Raw genomic sequence first — 16,346 nt, forward strand, 5'->3', positions numbered from 1 at the left:
TGCCGAGATCCAGATGCTATCCTTAGCAAAACATAAACAGCAAATTTTAAATATGCAATCAGTGATTTTATTCACAACTAATTTTTTTTTTTTGGTTTTGGTGGAGGCTTACAGCCACTGGCTGGTTCACCTCGTTTACAGTTGAATTCTCCTCTATATTTTTACAGGTTTTCCAAGCATTTGATTAATAAACCTAACATCTAACTTAAACTAAAGTTTCCATTTTCGTTATTCATTCTGGCTTCGTCAGTTTTATCAGTTGGCATAAACGCACCGCTTGGGTAGGTAAAACTTGATCGTCTTGGACACCGACTTGGTGTGCATATCCGGATTGCCTCCTTTTTGGATTTGCCTTTGGAACTGCTGTGCTACCTGATCGGAACCATCACGGCAGTGAACGTCCACGTGCTTCTCAATTTTATCAGCAGCCTTACAATGGGCTGGACATGCCGGCAGAGGACGTTTGGTGAAGCAAATCTGGTCACCTTGCATGATGTACTGGGCCTGGTGTTTGACTTCACACTCCTTGATTGTGTTCTTCTGGTAGGCTGGGTTGTACTCGGCACTTTCCGAGGAGGAGGAAGAGGAAGAAGATGATGAACCATGTGTCTTTGAGTCGGATTCGTTGCTCGAATCAGAGGAAGACGACGACGAAGACGAAGAGTCCGATGAACTAGAAGACGACGATTGGACGTTGTGGTTGTAGTTGCGGTAGCGCTTGCGACCGGTATCGGCATCGCTAATTACGTTTCCGTACAGGTGCTGAACGCGAATACAGTTCTCCTGTTGTTTCTGTTGCGAAGCAATAGCGAAAGCCTTGGCAGGTCCAGAGCAGTTCTGTCCAGATACAGCCCAGGAAGACGCGAATAGTTCCGGCTTACGCATAACGCATTGTTGGGGAGTGGTGAAGTCGTTGTCGCCGTCCTTGTTGTTGGTTCCGCACATGCCAACAGTGTTGCCATGAAGAGTCTGGTGCGTGGAGATTTTGGCTCGGTAGCCATCACTGACAATGATAACCTGACCATCACGGATATCAACTTCGACTTCATTACCGGGAAGAGCGTGAACACGAACCAAAGGTTGATCGTCTTCGTCATCCGAGTAGATTGGAATGGTGTGCTTTTCATGAACCTGGAGTGGCTCATCGTTCAGGTATACCTGTGGTAATCCAGCTCCGTTGGGTACGATGTCGATGTTATGGTTCCAAGCTTGTGGTTGACCAAGGACTATTCTAAGGTGTTGTTGCTGATTGTCATCGGATCGGGTCAGTACACTGATCTGCTGGTGCTGCTTGAAGCCGTTGTTCTGCGATTCACTTTCGTCATCAGAGTTGAAGTGCGAATGCTGCGAGGTAACCTCTAGCTCGGGTTTAACGGCATGCATGGCCACGTGCCAGCAGCTTCCTGTGCTGTAGTTGTATGATCTTCCATCAAAAGTGCTAACGTGTTGAGGGGCAACGACGCAGGATGCTTTAAGGGAATAATTTGTTAGTTAAAGATGTGCAGGGGCTACACAAAACATTACTTACGTTTCAAATTTCCGCGGTAGGCATAGGTACTCAAACGCTCGTCCCAATCAAGATCCGGGTGCACCAACAGCAGATACTTGGCCCATTGACTTTGGATCGGTTGGTTCTGGATTTGAACCTTTCTATTCGGCATAGCAAGGGTCACGTTCACTCGATCAGCGTGTGGTGAGAATTCGATCTGGATCTGGGAACGTCCTTGTTTTCCGTGATGACTAACGGAGTTCTCATTCCATCGTGGTGCAAAAACTGCCTGAGCAATGTTCATGAGTTTACGGGTAGCATTCTGTGTGGCTGCTGGAACATCCTTGAATTCGATGCTGAGCTCATACTGATCTAGGTAGCTCGCTTGACGGGTAGCATTCTGACATTCTGGAAGCTGGTAGTTGCCTTGATCCATCTGTTCCTTACACTGTTTTCCGGTTTCGGAAGTCCTGACAGAGTGACGCCATTGATCGCTTTGACGGAGTTTACCGCTGACTGATATCTGAGCTCCTCCCTGGCATCGTTCACCGAATGCAAGTTCCAAATCAACGTTCGAGCTGACCCCTTGGTTCAGAGCGTTCAGGAAATTCAATTTCGGTACCTTTGGGTGCTGTTGAGTAAGACTCATGCAAACTTGAGCCTGTTTGTTTTGACCACTTGGTTCGTAAGGGCTGGCCGAGGCGAACACTAGACTACGAGACTTTCCATCAACGGTAGACTTGGCTTTCGATACGGTCAACACAAACTCGGCCTTCTGCTGGCGTCCTTCGAATTCGACTCCCACATCGATGGTGTTGATTTGGCTGTTACGGATTCCTGCGCCGGCATTCATCGTGAACTGCTCCTGGCGACGCTCACTTGCTGGGTTGAACGTTGAAGGTTGAGCGTAGTTCTTCTCGTTGAAGTATCCGTCAATTCCATGGCGACCCTTGGGATGTTTCATATCCGAATTGGCAAAGTCCTGAGTATCGTTGGCACTCTTTGCTTGAACGGTGATCTTCACATTTTTGGCTGAAGATCGTTGAGCATCGTACCAAAGGTTGATCTGGTGGTACTGGCTGGGTTGAGATGCAAATGGATAGGTCAGTGCAGATACTAGGTCATGTTGCTTGACACGGTCCCATACGTAGCCAAAATCGAATGCTGGATTATCATGTTTAGCATGGAAACGCCAGGCAATTCCAGTCATTTTGTGTCCGATTGTTTTCTCCATGGATCTAGTGTTGCTTTCCGGATTATGCAGAATCTGAGCGTTGGGACTAGCAGCTACGGAACGTGTGTCAACAATGTCTTTAAAGGTCGTGTACGGCCAGGAGCTAAGATGAGCAATCAGGACATCCTTCTTCGGTTGCAGTGGTTGAATGTTGACTTCGTAGTTATCTTGAGCCAAGTTCAACTTAGCTTCAATGCTTAGGGGAACATTTGCATGGTGCTTCTTCTGATATCCGGCAATATACTGTTGGTGATCGAACAGAGTCGTAAAACTGATCTTGGCATCTACCAGCCGTGAGTAAACGATATTGACGTCAGCGGAGATTTTAGCATTTTGAGGCACGTGAACTTTGTCATCAAATTCGTTTTCTGGATGTCCAGCCGGTTTACCAGCAGGGTTTGGATGGGCTTGAGCACTAGCTTCTATTTCGATCTTAACCAAAGTAGGAGCATCCAAGCTATAGGTAAACGGGAATCCAGTTTCCAAAGGCATAGCCATCACAACTGGGTTTTGCTGATAGATCTTGGTAAAGTTTACATTCCATCCGTTTTCCAAGTCCTTTACCCATTTCTTGATCTGACTAGGGATTTTCTCCAGCGTGCGGTTATCGAACGCTACGAGCCGTTGGTTATTGAATAGTTCAAACAGAACCTGGCCTTCGATTTGTTCAACGTCTTCCGCATCAATATTCAACAACTTAGCGATCTTTGCAGTTGACCACATTTGTACACTCTTGGGGCCGAACTTTCTTGATTGATTCGGATTCCAAGCCAGTCCTCGGGCCTGATGATTCTTCTTTTTCTGTTGTTCTTCAACGGTGACAATCTTTTCGTCCAATAGATCAAACAAGGCATCCATATTGGACACAATGTAGTGGTAGGAAGACAATCTCTCCAAGCCCCCGAGCTTCTTGTGCAAATGTAATGCAGCACCAGCTGGAACTGGATGGTTATCGGAAGCAATCTGGGCTGCATGCAGACGATAGGACAGATCCAATCCCTGCATGGCATAAGATCGCAGCTGACCAGTTGAATACTGTAGTCCAAAGTCTTCAGGTGAGAGCATCTTGGCAGCCGCTTGCGCATTCTGAGCATGTTTCGAAGAAGCTTCGTCATACTGGTCACTTTGGGCAGCGGATTCAATTAGGCTTTTTACCAGTGCACTGACTTGGCGGTTATCTTGCTCAGTTTGTTGAGCCATACGCTGGAGCATTGCAACCGGAGGGTTGGTACGCATCAGTAGTAGAGCAGCAGCGGAGCGCACTTCGTCGGTGTCGCCGGTGTTTTGGAAGATTTTGAACAGTACAGATCGAGCCAGTTTCGGGAAGTTTTCGGTCAGTCGATCAAGTGACATAACCATTGCGAAGCGTTGGTAGTCGGTAACTGGGATCTGTCCTTCCAGGTATGGTTCAAAAGTGTTCAGAATCTCAGGATGACCAATGTTACCAATAGCGCGAACGAGGTACTGTATTTTCTCACTACCACCCTCCTTGACGGCTTGACGGAGTTCGTGGGCCATGTAGGGTACAACTTTGTGAGCAACAATCTTGTAGTGGGAGTTAGCCAAACGGCCAAAGCTGTTGACCGGGTAGTAGTTGGCAGCGGAGATGTTGTTCACCTGAGCGCGACAGAGGAAGTCGCCCAAAGAGATCAGTGCCGTGGCATTAACGATTGATTGATGCTTGACAACTGCGGACGTAGCTAGTAGGAAGAATTCATGCATCTGAGTTTCCGTTGGGTAACGAAGACTCTTGGCAAGGGTGGCAATGACTGAAGCAGCTTCCTGGCCATGCAGTTTTTTCTCCTGGATGTACTGTTTCAAGACCTGGAAGGCGGGTGGAGTTCCGGCTTCGGCCAAGGCATCACGGAATACGTTCCAGCTGTCGACTTGAATGGCGAACTTCTCACTTTGGTTGTCTCCGTGTTCGCGTTCCTGGTGCGATACAAAAAGTTTTTGAGCGGCGTCGTAGAGTTCTTGGTGATCCATGGTTCGCATGATGTTATTCAGGGTGATGAAGTCATCCAGGGTGTTGGATTTTGGAATGGAAGATGGGTTTTGGAGGTCTTGGGCAATTTTACGGGTCAGCTGCGGCAGGAGTCGGGGTGCATTGATGTTCCGAGATTGTTGGATGTTGCCACCTTTGTAGCCTACGAAGAAGGGGAGCAGTGGAGCTGCCGGTGGTTGTTTCTGGTTTTCCGGGGTTGGCTGGTAAAAGTCTTCATCACTATCCAAGGAGTTGGATTCGGAGCTTGAAGAAGACGATGATGATGACGAGGAGGAAGAAGATGAACTGGAGGAGGAAGATGAAGAGGAGTTGTGTCGGCGGTGTTCAGCTGATTCCGAAGAGGACGATGATGACGACGAGGACGATTTTGAATCGTCAGAGCTGCTGGAATCGGATGAGGTGTCGTTGTTGCGGCTTAGGCGGTACTGATCCAATTTGTAGGCTTCGTAGTATTGCTTCTCCTTCTGGGCGTTCAGATCACGACGGATGCGGTTACCTCGTTGCTCCACTTCCTCTAGAGCATCCTTGTACTGCTCGGATGGAGCAACTTTGGGGTTTTCCTGTTCTTCTGAACTGGAGGAACTGGATGAATTGGAGTCGGATGAATCAGAAGAGGAGGAGGAGGAGGAGGAAGATGACGAGCTGGATGTTTCATTTTCAGGGCGGGCAAGGTTGTTTTTATCCTCAGGAAGATTATATCCATAGACTAATCCAACGAATACAGCACGATCTTCGGCTGGACCAGTGGGTTCTTTTTCGTTCGGTTTGATTTGCTCCAAGGTAATGTTGACCTGAGCGTACACCATGGCCTTCTGTTGGTCTACCAAAGAAGGACTGACAAGGGTCTTACTGGTAGTTTGAGCCGATTGAATGGTGTGGTTCCATGGATTACCAACGGCGAAGATCTGACTGACGGCAGATCTGCTCATGACATTTCCCATCTGGTTGGTGTGAGGCTTGATGTTTGAGGCACCGGTGATTCCAAAATGGTATCCCATGCGTCTTTCGCAGTTGCTGTAGTTCTTAGCCTTGCCGATTTCCATAATCCAATCACCTGCCTGGATGTGCTGAGGCTGAGGAACCCATTCTTTGTGAGCTTGGATTTTGTACTTGGGAACGGCATTGATATCGTACAAGGTCTCACATTCGCCGGACACGGAAGGCTCCATGGTTTTGTACGTAGCAGTAATGCTATCGTTCTGGGGAAGTTGGTTGTACTTTGACTTGACTAGGTTAGCTCCAGCAAAGTCCAGCTGCAGTTGGCTGACCCAAGATTTCAGGATATTTACTTCATGGTTGGGAACAGTTTTCTCTACAACCAGTCCCTTGATGGCACCGTTCTTGTACTTGATCGCAAATGGCTTCTCGCTCAATGGCATAGGCTTCCAGGACAGCTGTTGCTGTGCGGGATTGGTACGGTAGCCCATCGGAAGATGTTCGTTGAACTGAGCGTACCTGGGATGTTCGATGCGAGCTACCACGTACCCGTCACTCTTGGGGCTGATGATCATCTTGGCTCGGGTGACCACTCCAGTCCACTGTTCTCGGAGGTCAGGTAGAGCCGTCATGGTTTTCGAGGTCACATTGTACTCATAGAGTTGATTCGGTTGCCAAGCGTAGTTGTCGTCACGATAATCTTTAACTCCGGCCAATCGCTGGCCATATTGGGGTCCATCGCTTTGTTTCTCTGCAAAGCAAGCTCCCACTAGAAATAGAGAATCATTAGAATCGCCAACGAATGATTTTTTGTATTACTGAACATACCCAAAATGATGAGAATGAATCCTAACATCATCAATTGAAACTTTTCAAGATCTTCACTTTATTTTTCTAACACTGTGCTCTAATGAACGGTAGAAGACAACTGTGCCTTACCGAGACCCGACAGACCATATTTAAAGGATCAAAACTGCAAACTATTCAAAAAATAAGGGAAAAAAGATTCATTGACTGATAAGGCCCGATGCCTCACTGTTCCACTGCAATCAGCTGATTGTCTTAACCTACACACTAAAAAAATCTGAATTTTACTGGTGATGTAAACATCCATGCATGCAAACATTCATGTATGTAAACTTCCTTTTCACGTAAACTAGCAGCTTGCAAGAAATGTTGCAAACAAAGGTGGAAAGTTGCATACAATATATGGAATATTGCATGACATGTCTCATAAATTTACACGATTTATAATGTAAATTTGTATGATTTATGACGCTCCATTTATGTGCATCATAGAAACGGAAATTTACACTACTTTTTTTTAGCTGTGTAGTACAATGCAATTCGCGTTGACGACTACTCTGTACCCCTTTGCTGATACAGGAAAATCTCATGAGCAACTGTCAGTCTATGAAGTGAAACGTGGTGAACTGTCCCTTATCGCTTCACCGAAAAATAACTTGACCAACTTTCAACTTAAACATGAACAGACGGTGCCTTGATGGTCTAGCAACTTACCTTTCGGAAGCAGTCCATTCTCGATCACCTTGGCTTCCAGGAGGAGCCGTGGCAGCAGCAGGCATATCGCCGTGATGATATGTATGAAAGCGGAAGTCGGTCCACCGTGTATCCAAAGTGCCCTGTAGGGAGAGAACGCAACAAAGTCATCATTTGAATAGTGATGTTACAGCTAAATGCCAACGAATCGCAAAATGTTGGGATAGGTCATGTCCAGCCCTGTCAAAGACGCCCTTATCAATTATACGTAGAGATAATTAGCAGTCTGTCAGCGGGTATTCACATCGATGGAAGGTTTATGTTGGCGGTGCATTGCCACGCTCAGATAGTGTTGGATGATTTACGCTGTCCTAATCATAATCGTTATCATCTATTACTCAATCACTTATAGCTGCGGTGAGATTAGCGAGGCGTGATAATGATTTACACATTTTCACCTCGGGTGAATTGGTTAGGAGAGGAGGGTACAGATTGGCAGTAGGAAGTTCTTTGACCCCGTTCGATCGTTCAAGCGTTGGACGATATCTCGTGGCGTTAGGATGGGAAGCATTCCTAATTAATTGGTTGTAATTTTACTCGCAAGAGGATTTCGCTAATTAATAGCCATTCGTCAACTTATTTGGGAGAGTTTGAAAGGCATTGGAAAATGGTACTTGAAAATTAACTATGGATAGAATTTTATGCATCATCACTTTTAAGTGCGTGACGGTGGCTCAATGATTTAGTCTCTGGAAAATTTATCTCACCTTAATGTTTAGTTCCTTATTATGTGCTCTTTAGGAATGAAGTTAAAAACATTGCCAATGTATTTGTCCATCAAAGTAATTTCAGTTCTTGTGATCATTTCTAAAGTTGAAATGCGTGTTCAGGAAATTTGAAGATTAACAAACGATTGTGGAAGTACTCTGTGAAAATGGGCACATCAAAGCATGCATTCATTATCCTTGCACATGGCTTATAAAATATACCACAAAGTTGCATCATTTACGCTCGACCTCGATAATAATCCATGATTGCAGTATTTGCTGTTTGAATTATTAAACAGTGGCAAACGGATGTCCTTTATGATTGCAAGGAAGCGAATTATTGCATCATTAAATCGTTAAACTGGCTGTGAACGGCATTGATTCTCAGATTCTGGGAATTATGCTACTTCACTGAACCCTACATAAAAGAATAGCTCCCCAAGCACAGTCTGAGATCAAATTGAGAACTAAATTTGATCTTGTGATGTGGCTGATAATCCCAAGTAACATTTTAAGTTTTATGAAATACTACAAAGCAACTATAAAACAACATTCATAAAACCTTGGTCAAGGCTATTTTGTTATTAATGCATCCACCAAAAGCTCATTAAAACTAGAATATGTCTAGTTGGCCCACCCTGGAGAAGGTTTTGAAGGGTGTTTTCTCGAAGCTCTTCAAGATTGATTTACTGCAAAAGGTTGTATGACGATTGCATTGAGAACCATTTCAAAGCTACAATAAAAGCTATTTAGCAACAATAAAAACCCTTTCCGAGCCATTTCCCCTAGCCGCATGCTGAATCCACTAGGAAAGCATCAATCAAGATATAAAAGGATTTATGAATCTGCAATTGACTTGATTTTTTCATCCTACTTCGTCTATCCTTCGAGATTTCCTTGTCATAAATTTTGCATTTATTAACTATGAGGAACCATCTTTTAAGCTTAGCCGGCGCCGGTGATGTAGTGGTAAGCATGACTGCTTTCTAACACCCCAATGGGTCTGGGTTCAATCCCAGCCGAGGTCGATGGGATTTTTCTGAGGCATACAAATCTCTGGTCACGTCTTCCTTCGGAAGGGAAGTAAAGCTGTTGGTCCCGGCCCATGTGTGTTGAATGGGTGCGATATCCTACGCAGGTGTGGAAGCTGCCTTCCTGCACATTCGATTGCCGTCAATGGATGACAATCGATGTCCGTCGGTGATTGACACTAGATTGCGGAACAGAGACCGACGTTAAATAAAGGAATGAATGAATCTTTGAAACTAATGTTCTGCCCGACAACAACTCAGCAGCACGAGACTCTTTGAACTGTGTCTCAGAGTCGGCGCACTACTGGGCAAACTGGAGGGGCTACGCGGATAAAAAGGCACTCAAGCTTTCAATTAAACTAAAGCACAACGCGGATCAATTTAAACACTGTATTTCTGCAACTACCGATAGTGTGGATTGTGTGGTGTTGTGTTCGATTTTCTTGGCACATACCCTTGATGACGATGGTGACTACGACGACTGCAGACCAGCGAGCGCTCGGTGTGGTTCCGGAAAGATCCTTAAAGGCAAGATGGCGGTACCACCGCTCGGTGTAATTGCGGTACAATTCCGGCAATGGCGGACGAAGCGAGGCTGACCGAACGTCGGCCGTAGTGCGATGGCGGGTTGGTTTTACCGGGCTGGTATAGCGGTTTGTGGAGATGGTTCCGATGCACAGGCGCTTCCTTCTGACGAAGCCGGTCGACGACGGCAAGGCCGCCCTCTGTCGAACCGGGAAGGGAAATTCTCCTTGGCGTTTAGGGCCTTCAGCCCGAGAACAATGTGTTTTACGGTTAGGTCAAGGTAACTCAATGTCACCTAGACCGTAGCGTGCAATGGCGGTCCTTGACTCGCCAACCAGAAAACCATTTGATTGGTTGAAAAGAAAGGTCTTGAATCAGCTGAATTGGTGATTTCCACTTCACCTTGATTCACTACTCGCACTGTATTTTGTTGAAATGTATTCCACAGACACTTCTGGTCTACACGCTCGCCTGCGATAAAGTCAACGATGGCCGTTCTCTAAGCATCGCAGAACCCTTCAGCTCATCACCCGTGACTCCGTGTCACCATTTTGCCGCGGCCATGCGCGCCTTATTCAGCAGTCGGCCGTTAAGCATGGCCGTGTCGTCTGCCCAGTGGGTTTCACCGCAAGTGTTACACAAGTTTATTTGAATGCTCGATCACATGGTGCATATTTAAAATATTGTATTGAACCTTTGTAACAGAACGGTTACACTATCCCTCCGCCCAGGTTAAATAAGTGATCTGGTTTAGGAAGTAAACCAGAGTAATTATTTAATCCCACACAGAGGTACAAATATCCTTTTCAAAGCTGACAGGTAGTTACCAAACAGTTAAAATAAACATATACTAATCGCTACGCGAAGCAGTTAAGATTCAATAAAAACCATTCAAACTCTATAAACACTTTAAAATCATCGGCAAACTAAAAGTTAAAATTTCTTTAAGAAAATTACTATAATTGAGCACGTGTGATCAAATTGTTATGAGTATTTGTTTCAGTTAACACCAGGGGTGAATTCGTTCTACTGCTTCATTTTCGCTAAATTCATCTCGCCTTCATCCTACTCGTGGTAGGAGATGGAGATGACCAATCAGTCTCTTCTCACACGCGATCGCGATTGTAAATGCAGTTGACCGGACATCTACAACAGTGTTTTGTTACAAGGAACAATGGACTAAAAATTAAAATTGTGCTACTATAACAGTGAACAAAAAGAATATGGCAAGTTAATAAATGGTGATACTAGCTCGGATTTTACAAGATAAGTATTACTTTATGTATCTACTATGCGTTAAGCTGGACGAAACTATCTATTTTCAGGTTTGTTCGACCAGGTGGCCTCCTGGTCTTATCAGGCGTGATCTACTATGGAGTTCCTATTCGTATGGTTGAGCTTTCTGTGCACCTTGAAAGCGATCATTATGATTTTTTTACGCCTGTGGAACAACCCTGAGAACGATCCCATTTCATCGATAATTAATTACTCTATATGGTTCAAAATAGTAAGTACATACACACAATTTTAAATTACTATACCCTATTCTTATATTCTATTATTTTACTTAAACCTATTTTTATTCTACTGCTATTATTCCGCTTATCAACCCCTCTGTTATAACCTCATTCGTATACAATTTTACTTACAAAAGGGTTCAATCTCCTATCTATTCACATACATTTACTTTTGCTGCGCAGCTTTTCAATTGATGACGTCATTACTTTTTATTTACAGATTCAGCACACAACTTCATCTTTTCTCGAGCAAGAGAGCTTTCTCTCTGCTCTATGACTCGGACAATGATTGTACCAACCAACCATCACTATCTGACCACTATCCAAAGGACAGTTCATTCGATCGAGGTACTTTGATGACCGGAGACAGAGAAGCTGATCTGTGTTGCAACAAATTCGTGCTTTAATAATGCACTTGTTTACAAGGTACTTCTAGTTCTGAAACTCTAGTACGATGTTCATAATTCTAATACTCGAATTCTCTTTTAGGTATCGTTTACCCTCATTGGCGAGAATCCGAATCATCTGGACGAAGGTCTGCAGCTGAGAATACGCCAAGATGCTTGCCATTCTCGTCTGCCAACTCATAGGAGCTCGTTCCTCGCCTCGCTACGACGACACACGGAATGTAGACTGGCCCATACTTGGCGTTGTACTTCTCGACGGCGGAAGACAATCGGAAATTGCGCTTGCACACCCGCTGTCCTACTTGGTAAGTCGGTGCAAACTTTTTGTGACGAAGGTTGTAATTTTTTAAATTTTTCTGGTGGCTTTTTAATAGATTTTCTTTAACTACCTTAAACATCTTTTCATTAATCTGCTTCCGAAATACCTCCCTCTGACCTACTGAAACCTCCTTTTCGTCCCTTTCAAGACGATGTTGTTCTCCTTTGGTGACTTTCTCGTGCCCGTACAGGATCCTATAGGGCGAAAATCCAGTCGAGGTATGAACAGTCGTATTCAGCATTTCCTCAACCTCAAAGATGTTTGAATCCCAGTTCCGTTGATCTTCTTTCATGTAGGTTCTCAGGCATGCATTTATTGTCCGGTTCAGCCTTTCTACCGGATTCGCCTGACTATGGTGTCTGGCATTCGGCCAATGTTGAACTCCTCGACGTTTCAGCAATGCTTGGAACTCTTTTCCCATAAAAGTTGTGGCGTTATCGGATATTATTACCTCCGGTGTTCCAAACCTTCTCATCTAACTGTCTTCAACAATCCTGCACACTTCCTTCGCTTCAATTTTCCTCAGTGGGGCAAGAAGGGTCCATTTAGAAAACAGGTCCATCATGACCAACAAATGGCATTTACCCAACTTGCTTCTAGGTAAACTCTGAATGAAGTCCAGTGCCAGTATCTGAAATGGCTTATTGGTGAGCTTTGGTCTTCCCATCACTGGTACTGTGGCTACCGTCGACGGTTTACACGTTTTACACGTAGTGCAGTTCTTGATATGCTTCTTGCAGTCTATAGCCATCCGAGGCCAGTAGTACTTGTACTTCAAACGTTGAATATTTTTCTCGTATCCTGGATGCATCGCAGCTTCGTGCTCTTCATCTAAAACCGTCTTCCTTAGATCTTCTGGAACGCATAGCTTCCAGTCGAATCTGTAATCCAGTGTATCTGTAGGGCTAGACACGAACTTGTATAGTTTGGATGTCTCGATCTTGAAGTCCGCATACTCCTCTGGAGATTTGGTTACCTTGTTGAACAGGTCTGAATACTAATCCGATCTGTTGGTGATCTCCAAGGCTTCCATTGACCTCGACAAAGCATCCGGAACTATGCTTTCCTTGCCTTTGCGGTGACGGACGACCATGTCGTACTGCTGCAACTGCATACTCCATCTACTTAATTTGGAGGACGACTTCCACTTCGTGTTCAATATAAACGACAGGCCGGACGAGTCGGTGATCAGAGTGAATTTTGTTCCTTCAATATACGGTCTATATTTCTCGATCGCCTCCATCGCAGCCAAGCCTTCTTTTTCTGCTGCTTTCCACGACCTCTGTGGGGTGGTTAATTTCCTCGAAAAGTATGAAATTACATGCTCAACACCGTCGTGATCCTGGGTTAACACCCCCGCAATCGCACTGTCGCTAGCATCGGTCTGTACCGTGAACGGAAGCTCGAAGTTTGGGTTCGCTAATATGGGTGCCGAGATCAACCGTTCTTTAAGATCGATGAAAGCTGCTTCGCATTGTTCATTCCATTTAACGACCTTTGGTTTGCCCTTCAACAGGTCCGTTAGTGGGGCTGTGATTTCACTATATCCCTCTATGAACCGCCTGTAATAGTTAATCATGCCCAAGAATCGTCTAAGAGACCGAACTGAAGTCGGCCGTTCAAAGTTTACTATCGCCTCAACTTTATCTGGGTTCGGTCTCACACCATTCTGGGAGAGAATAAACCCCAAATACGGCAGTTCAGGGACTCAGAATTTAGACTTTTCCAAGTTAATGGATAGATTGGCTTCTTTCAGCCTGCGGGCTACATCTTCTATACATCGGAGGTGATCCTCGAAGGTGTCGTTTGCGATAACTATATCATCTAGATACACGAACACCTTCGGTTCCAACTCACCATATCCCAGTACCTGGTCCATCAGCCGCGACAGGGTGGCTGGACTATTAACCAAGCCGAATGGGAGTCTAGTGAATTGGAACAACCCTCTGCCAAAGACCCGAAACGCCGTATATTTACGCGAATCTTGGTCTAACGGAATCTGCCAAAACGCCTTGGACAGATCTATTGTTGTGAGATAACGCGCAGATCCCAATCTTCCAAGGATCCGGTCTTGGTGTGGCAGAGGGTAGGCATCCCTCCGAGTCCTATCGTTGAGTTTTCTCGCGTCCAAACACATTCGGACTTTTAACCTGGTATCTCCATCGTTGGTATCGCCTCTCTTAATCACCGGTACTATCAATAGGGCCCAATCACTTGTGGATCGTTCGACTACTCCTGCTTGAATCCATTTGTCCAGCTCCAAGTTGACCTGTTTCTGAACCTCTGGAGACCAAGGGTAAGGATTTAGCCGAACTGGCCCTGCTGTGTTGAATTCCTCGGTGATTTCTATTTTGTGGGTTATGAGCGAAGTTGTATCAAGTATCTGACCTTCTTCAAACGCTTTAAACTCACATTTTACTGCTTCCAGCTGTTGCTGTTGCTCTGGAGTCAACTGCATCTCCTCTTCTTGCTCAACCTCTACTTCATCTACTAGCGCTTCAGCCGAATCTCTTATTGTGGGTTCTATTCCAAAGAGTTGCCAAAAGTTCATCCCCAGGATAAACCTTCTTTTTAAGAAGGGAGCAATCAGAGTGGTAACTAGTCTCGTTCTACCGTTGAATGTGATTGGAAGATGTACTGCTCCTCTAACTTCTAAAATTTCTCCTCCAGCGGTGAAAAGCTTCGTTTTGGTTTGGGTTCGTTTGATGTTCAGTTTCTTCAGCAAGTTTTCACCTCCAATGCCCAGAATCGAAACCTGGGCCCCACTGTCTAACAAGCCTACCATTGCCATCCCCATCACATCGAACCTCACGAATGGACGATTATCTCCTTCGACTGTTACGGTCAACTCTTCAACTTCTGGGTTAGACGGTACAAATACGGTCGGAGGTTTTTGCGAACGCACTCGACGACCTCCTACGTCGATTTGCGTCCGTTTTTTTGACAAAACGGACAATTTTCTTTCGTGAAGTCATGAAACCCACAAGTTGTACAGAACGTATCTCTTTCTCTAAGACACGCCTGGTAGTGATGAAATTTTCCTCTACAGTTGAAGCAAACGTTGTTTTCCGGTATTCGGTATTCCACGACTCGTTTTTCCAAGGTTCCTTTACTGCTTCCTTCCTGAACTGCTGGTCTCGGATTCGTAAACTTCTGTTTCTGATCTGGTTTCTTCTGGAAAGGCGCTTCTTGACTCTTACCTCCACTGGTACTGTTTCCAAAGGATTTTGATTTCCATTCCTTTACATTGTTGTAAGTTGGTTTCAGGGGCATCCTCTTAGAAACCTCATGCACCTGTACAGGTTTATGACCTACCTCGTTCTCCTTATTTCGGTACAGGTACCAGTTTGCAGAGTCCAGCTTCCTTCCCCAAACTTTTAAAGCTTTTAGGGTTCTAATATTTTTAACAACTAAAGCATTTTTGTTATCCGACCGTAGATTTCGGAACACGATATCAAACTTCCGTTCTTCCGAAGCTGGCACTGACATGTATCCGAAAATCTCCTTCATCGCATTGTAGTAGTCCGTGAACTTCTCCGATCTCCTTTGCCTTCTCTGAGCAGCCTGCTGCTCGTAATGGAAGTCTAGATCCGGTGACTGGTACTCCAGCTTCAGCTCGGTGACTAACTCCCTCCAATTCCTGAAATCATCATTCCTTTTTCCTTCCATGTACCACGTTCGTACACCCCCTGCAAACAAATGAATTGCCTCGTTGAACAACGCCTTCCTGCTCATATTTTCTGCTTCGGCCATAAACTCAACCTCAGCGATAAACTTGTTCAGCAGTTTTCCGTCATCTTTCCCATCATATCTTAGCTTCCATTCTGAAACTGAACGTGGTCTTCGCACCGCACCTCTTCTCCTGTTATGCCTAGCTTCACCTGAACTGTAACTGGTACTCTCCTCGCTATAGCTTCTCAAACTCTCAGTAACATCATCACTAGATTCATCGGTACTCTCCGCTTTCCGTTGCTTTATTTTCTTCATTGCTGCTTTTTTGTCTTCTTCTAGTTTCTTTCCTTGCTTTTGTGCCTTCCCTTTTACTACTTTTTCTGTATTTTCTTTCTGTTTCGGTTGTCTAACATCCTTTTCTGTTTCTTTTTCCTTTGCTCTTTCTACTTTTTCTTTCTCGCGACTGGCGATCGATTCCGTTCTTCCACTCAAACTCAGTGTACTTAATTTCTGTTCCAGGTAGTTGTCCACTCGACCTATAACCATTTTCATCATCCTATCTGCTTTCTTTGTCTTACTCTTCTTTATCTTTGACGCTTTCTTCGGAGTACTGGTTTTCCGTTTTCTCTTTTCTTTCTCTCTCTCTTCAATCCCTTCTTCTGACGAAATCGACTCTAACTCATTCTCATCTGTTTCCTCCTGACCCTGAACACTCAACCTACTCAATTCATTCTGCAGATTTTCCTGCATTTCTAACACTGCATCTGGGTCAGTCGAAAGAAACGAGAAATAGTTGTTAAGCAACTGAACTGTTACATTTTCCACGCCTTGGGTGTTATATTTCATCCCTTCTTTCAATCTTGTTAACCTGAAAAGTAAATGTACTAGTCGTGTCTTCAACGGAGGCAAATCTGCCTTCTTAACCCTTCTATTCTCTAACTCCT

General features: G+C 44.8%; 2 protein-coding genes across 2 annotated transcripts in view; both read right to left on the reverse strand.

Moving 5' to 3' along the window:
- The window catches only part of tinc (tincar), a 179,661-nt gene that overhangs the window by 140,344 nt on the left and 22,971 nt on the right, over positions 1-16,346 (reverse strand). Inside the window, exon 2 of the mRNA XM_065221513.1 lies at positions 7,186-7,307. Coding sequence (XP_065077585.1) covers positions 7,186-7,307 — 122 coding nt within the window. The remainder of the gene's footprint in view (positions 1-7,185; positions 7,308-16,346) is intronic.
- LOC135700857 (vitellogenin-A1-like) lies at positions 256-6,575 on the reverse strand. The gene is made up of 3 exons (XM_065221515.1): positions 6,493-6,575; positions 1,529-6,433; positions 256-1,469 (listed from the first exon to the last, which is right to left on the reverse strand). Exons 1-3 carry the CDS (start codon positions 6,521-6,523, stop codon positions 256-258), a joined length of 6,150 nt encoding a protein of 2,049 aa, XP_065077587.1. The 5' UTR covers positions 6,524-6,575.

The sequence above is a fragment of the Ochlerotatus camptorhynchus genome, unplaced genomic scaffold (assembly GCF_037179485.1).
Source record: "Ochlerotatus camptorhynchus isolate MF236.1 unplaced genomic scaffold, CSIRO-AGI_Acam_v1.1 ptg000143l, whole genome shotgun sequence".
Classification (NCBI taxonomy): Eukaryota; Metazoa; Arthropoda; class Insecta; order Diptera; family Culicidae; genus Ochlerotatus; species Ochlerotatus camptorhynchus.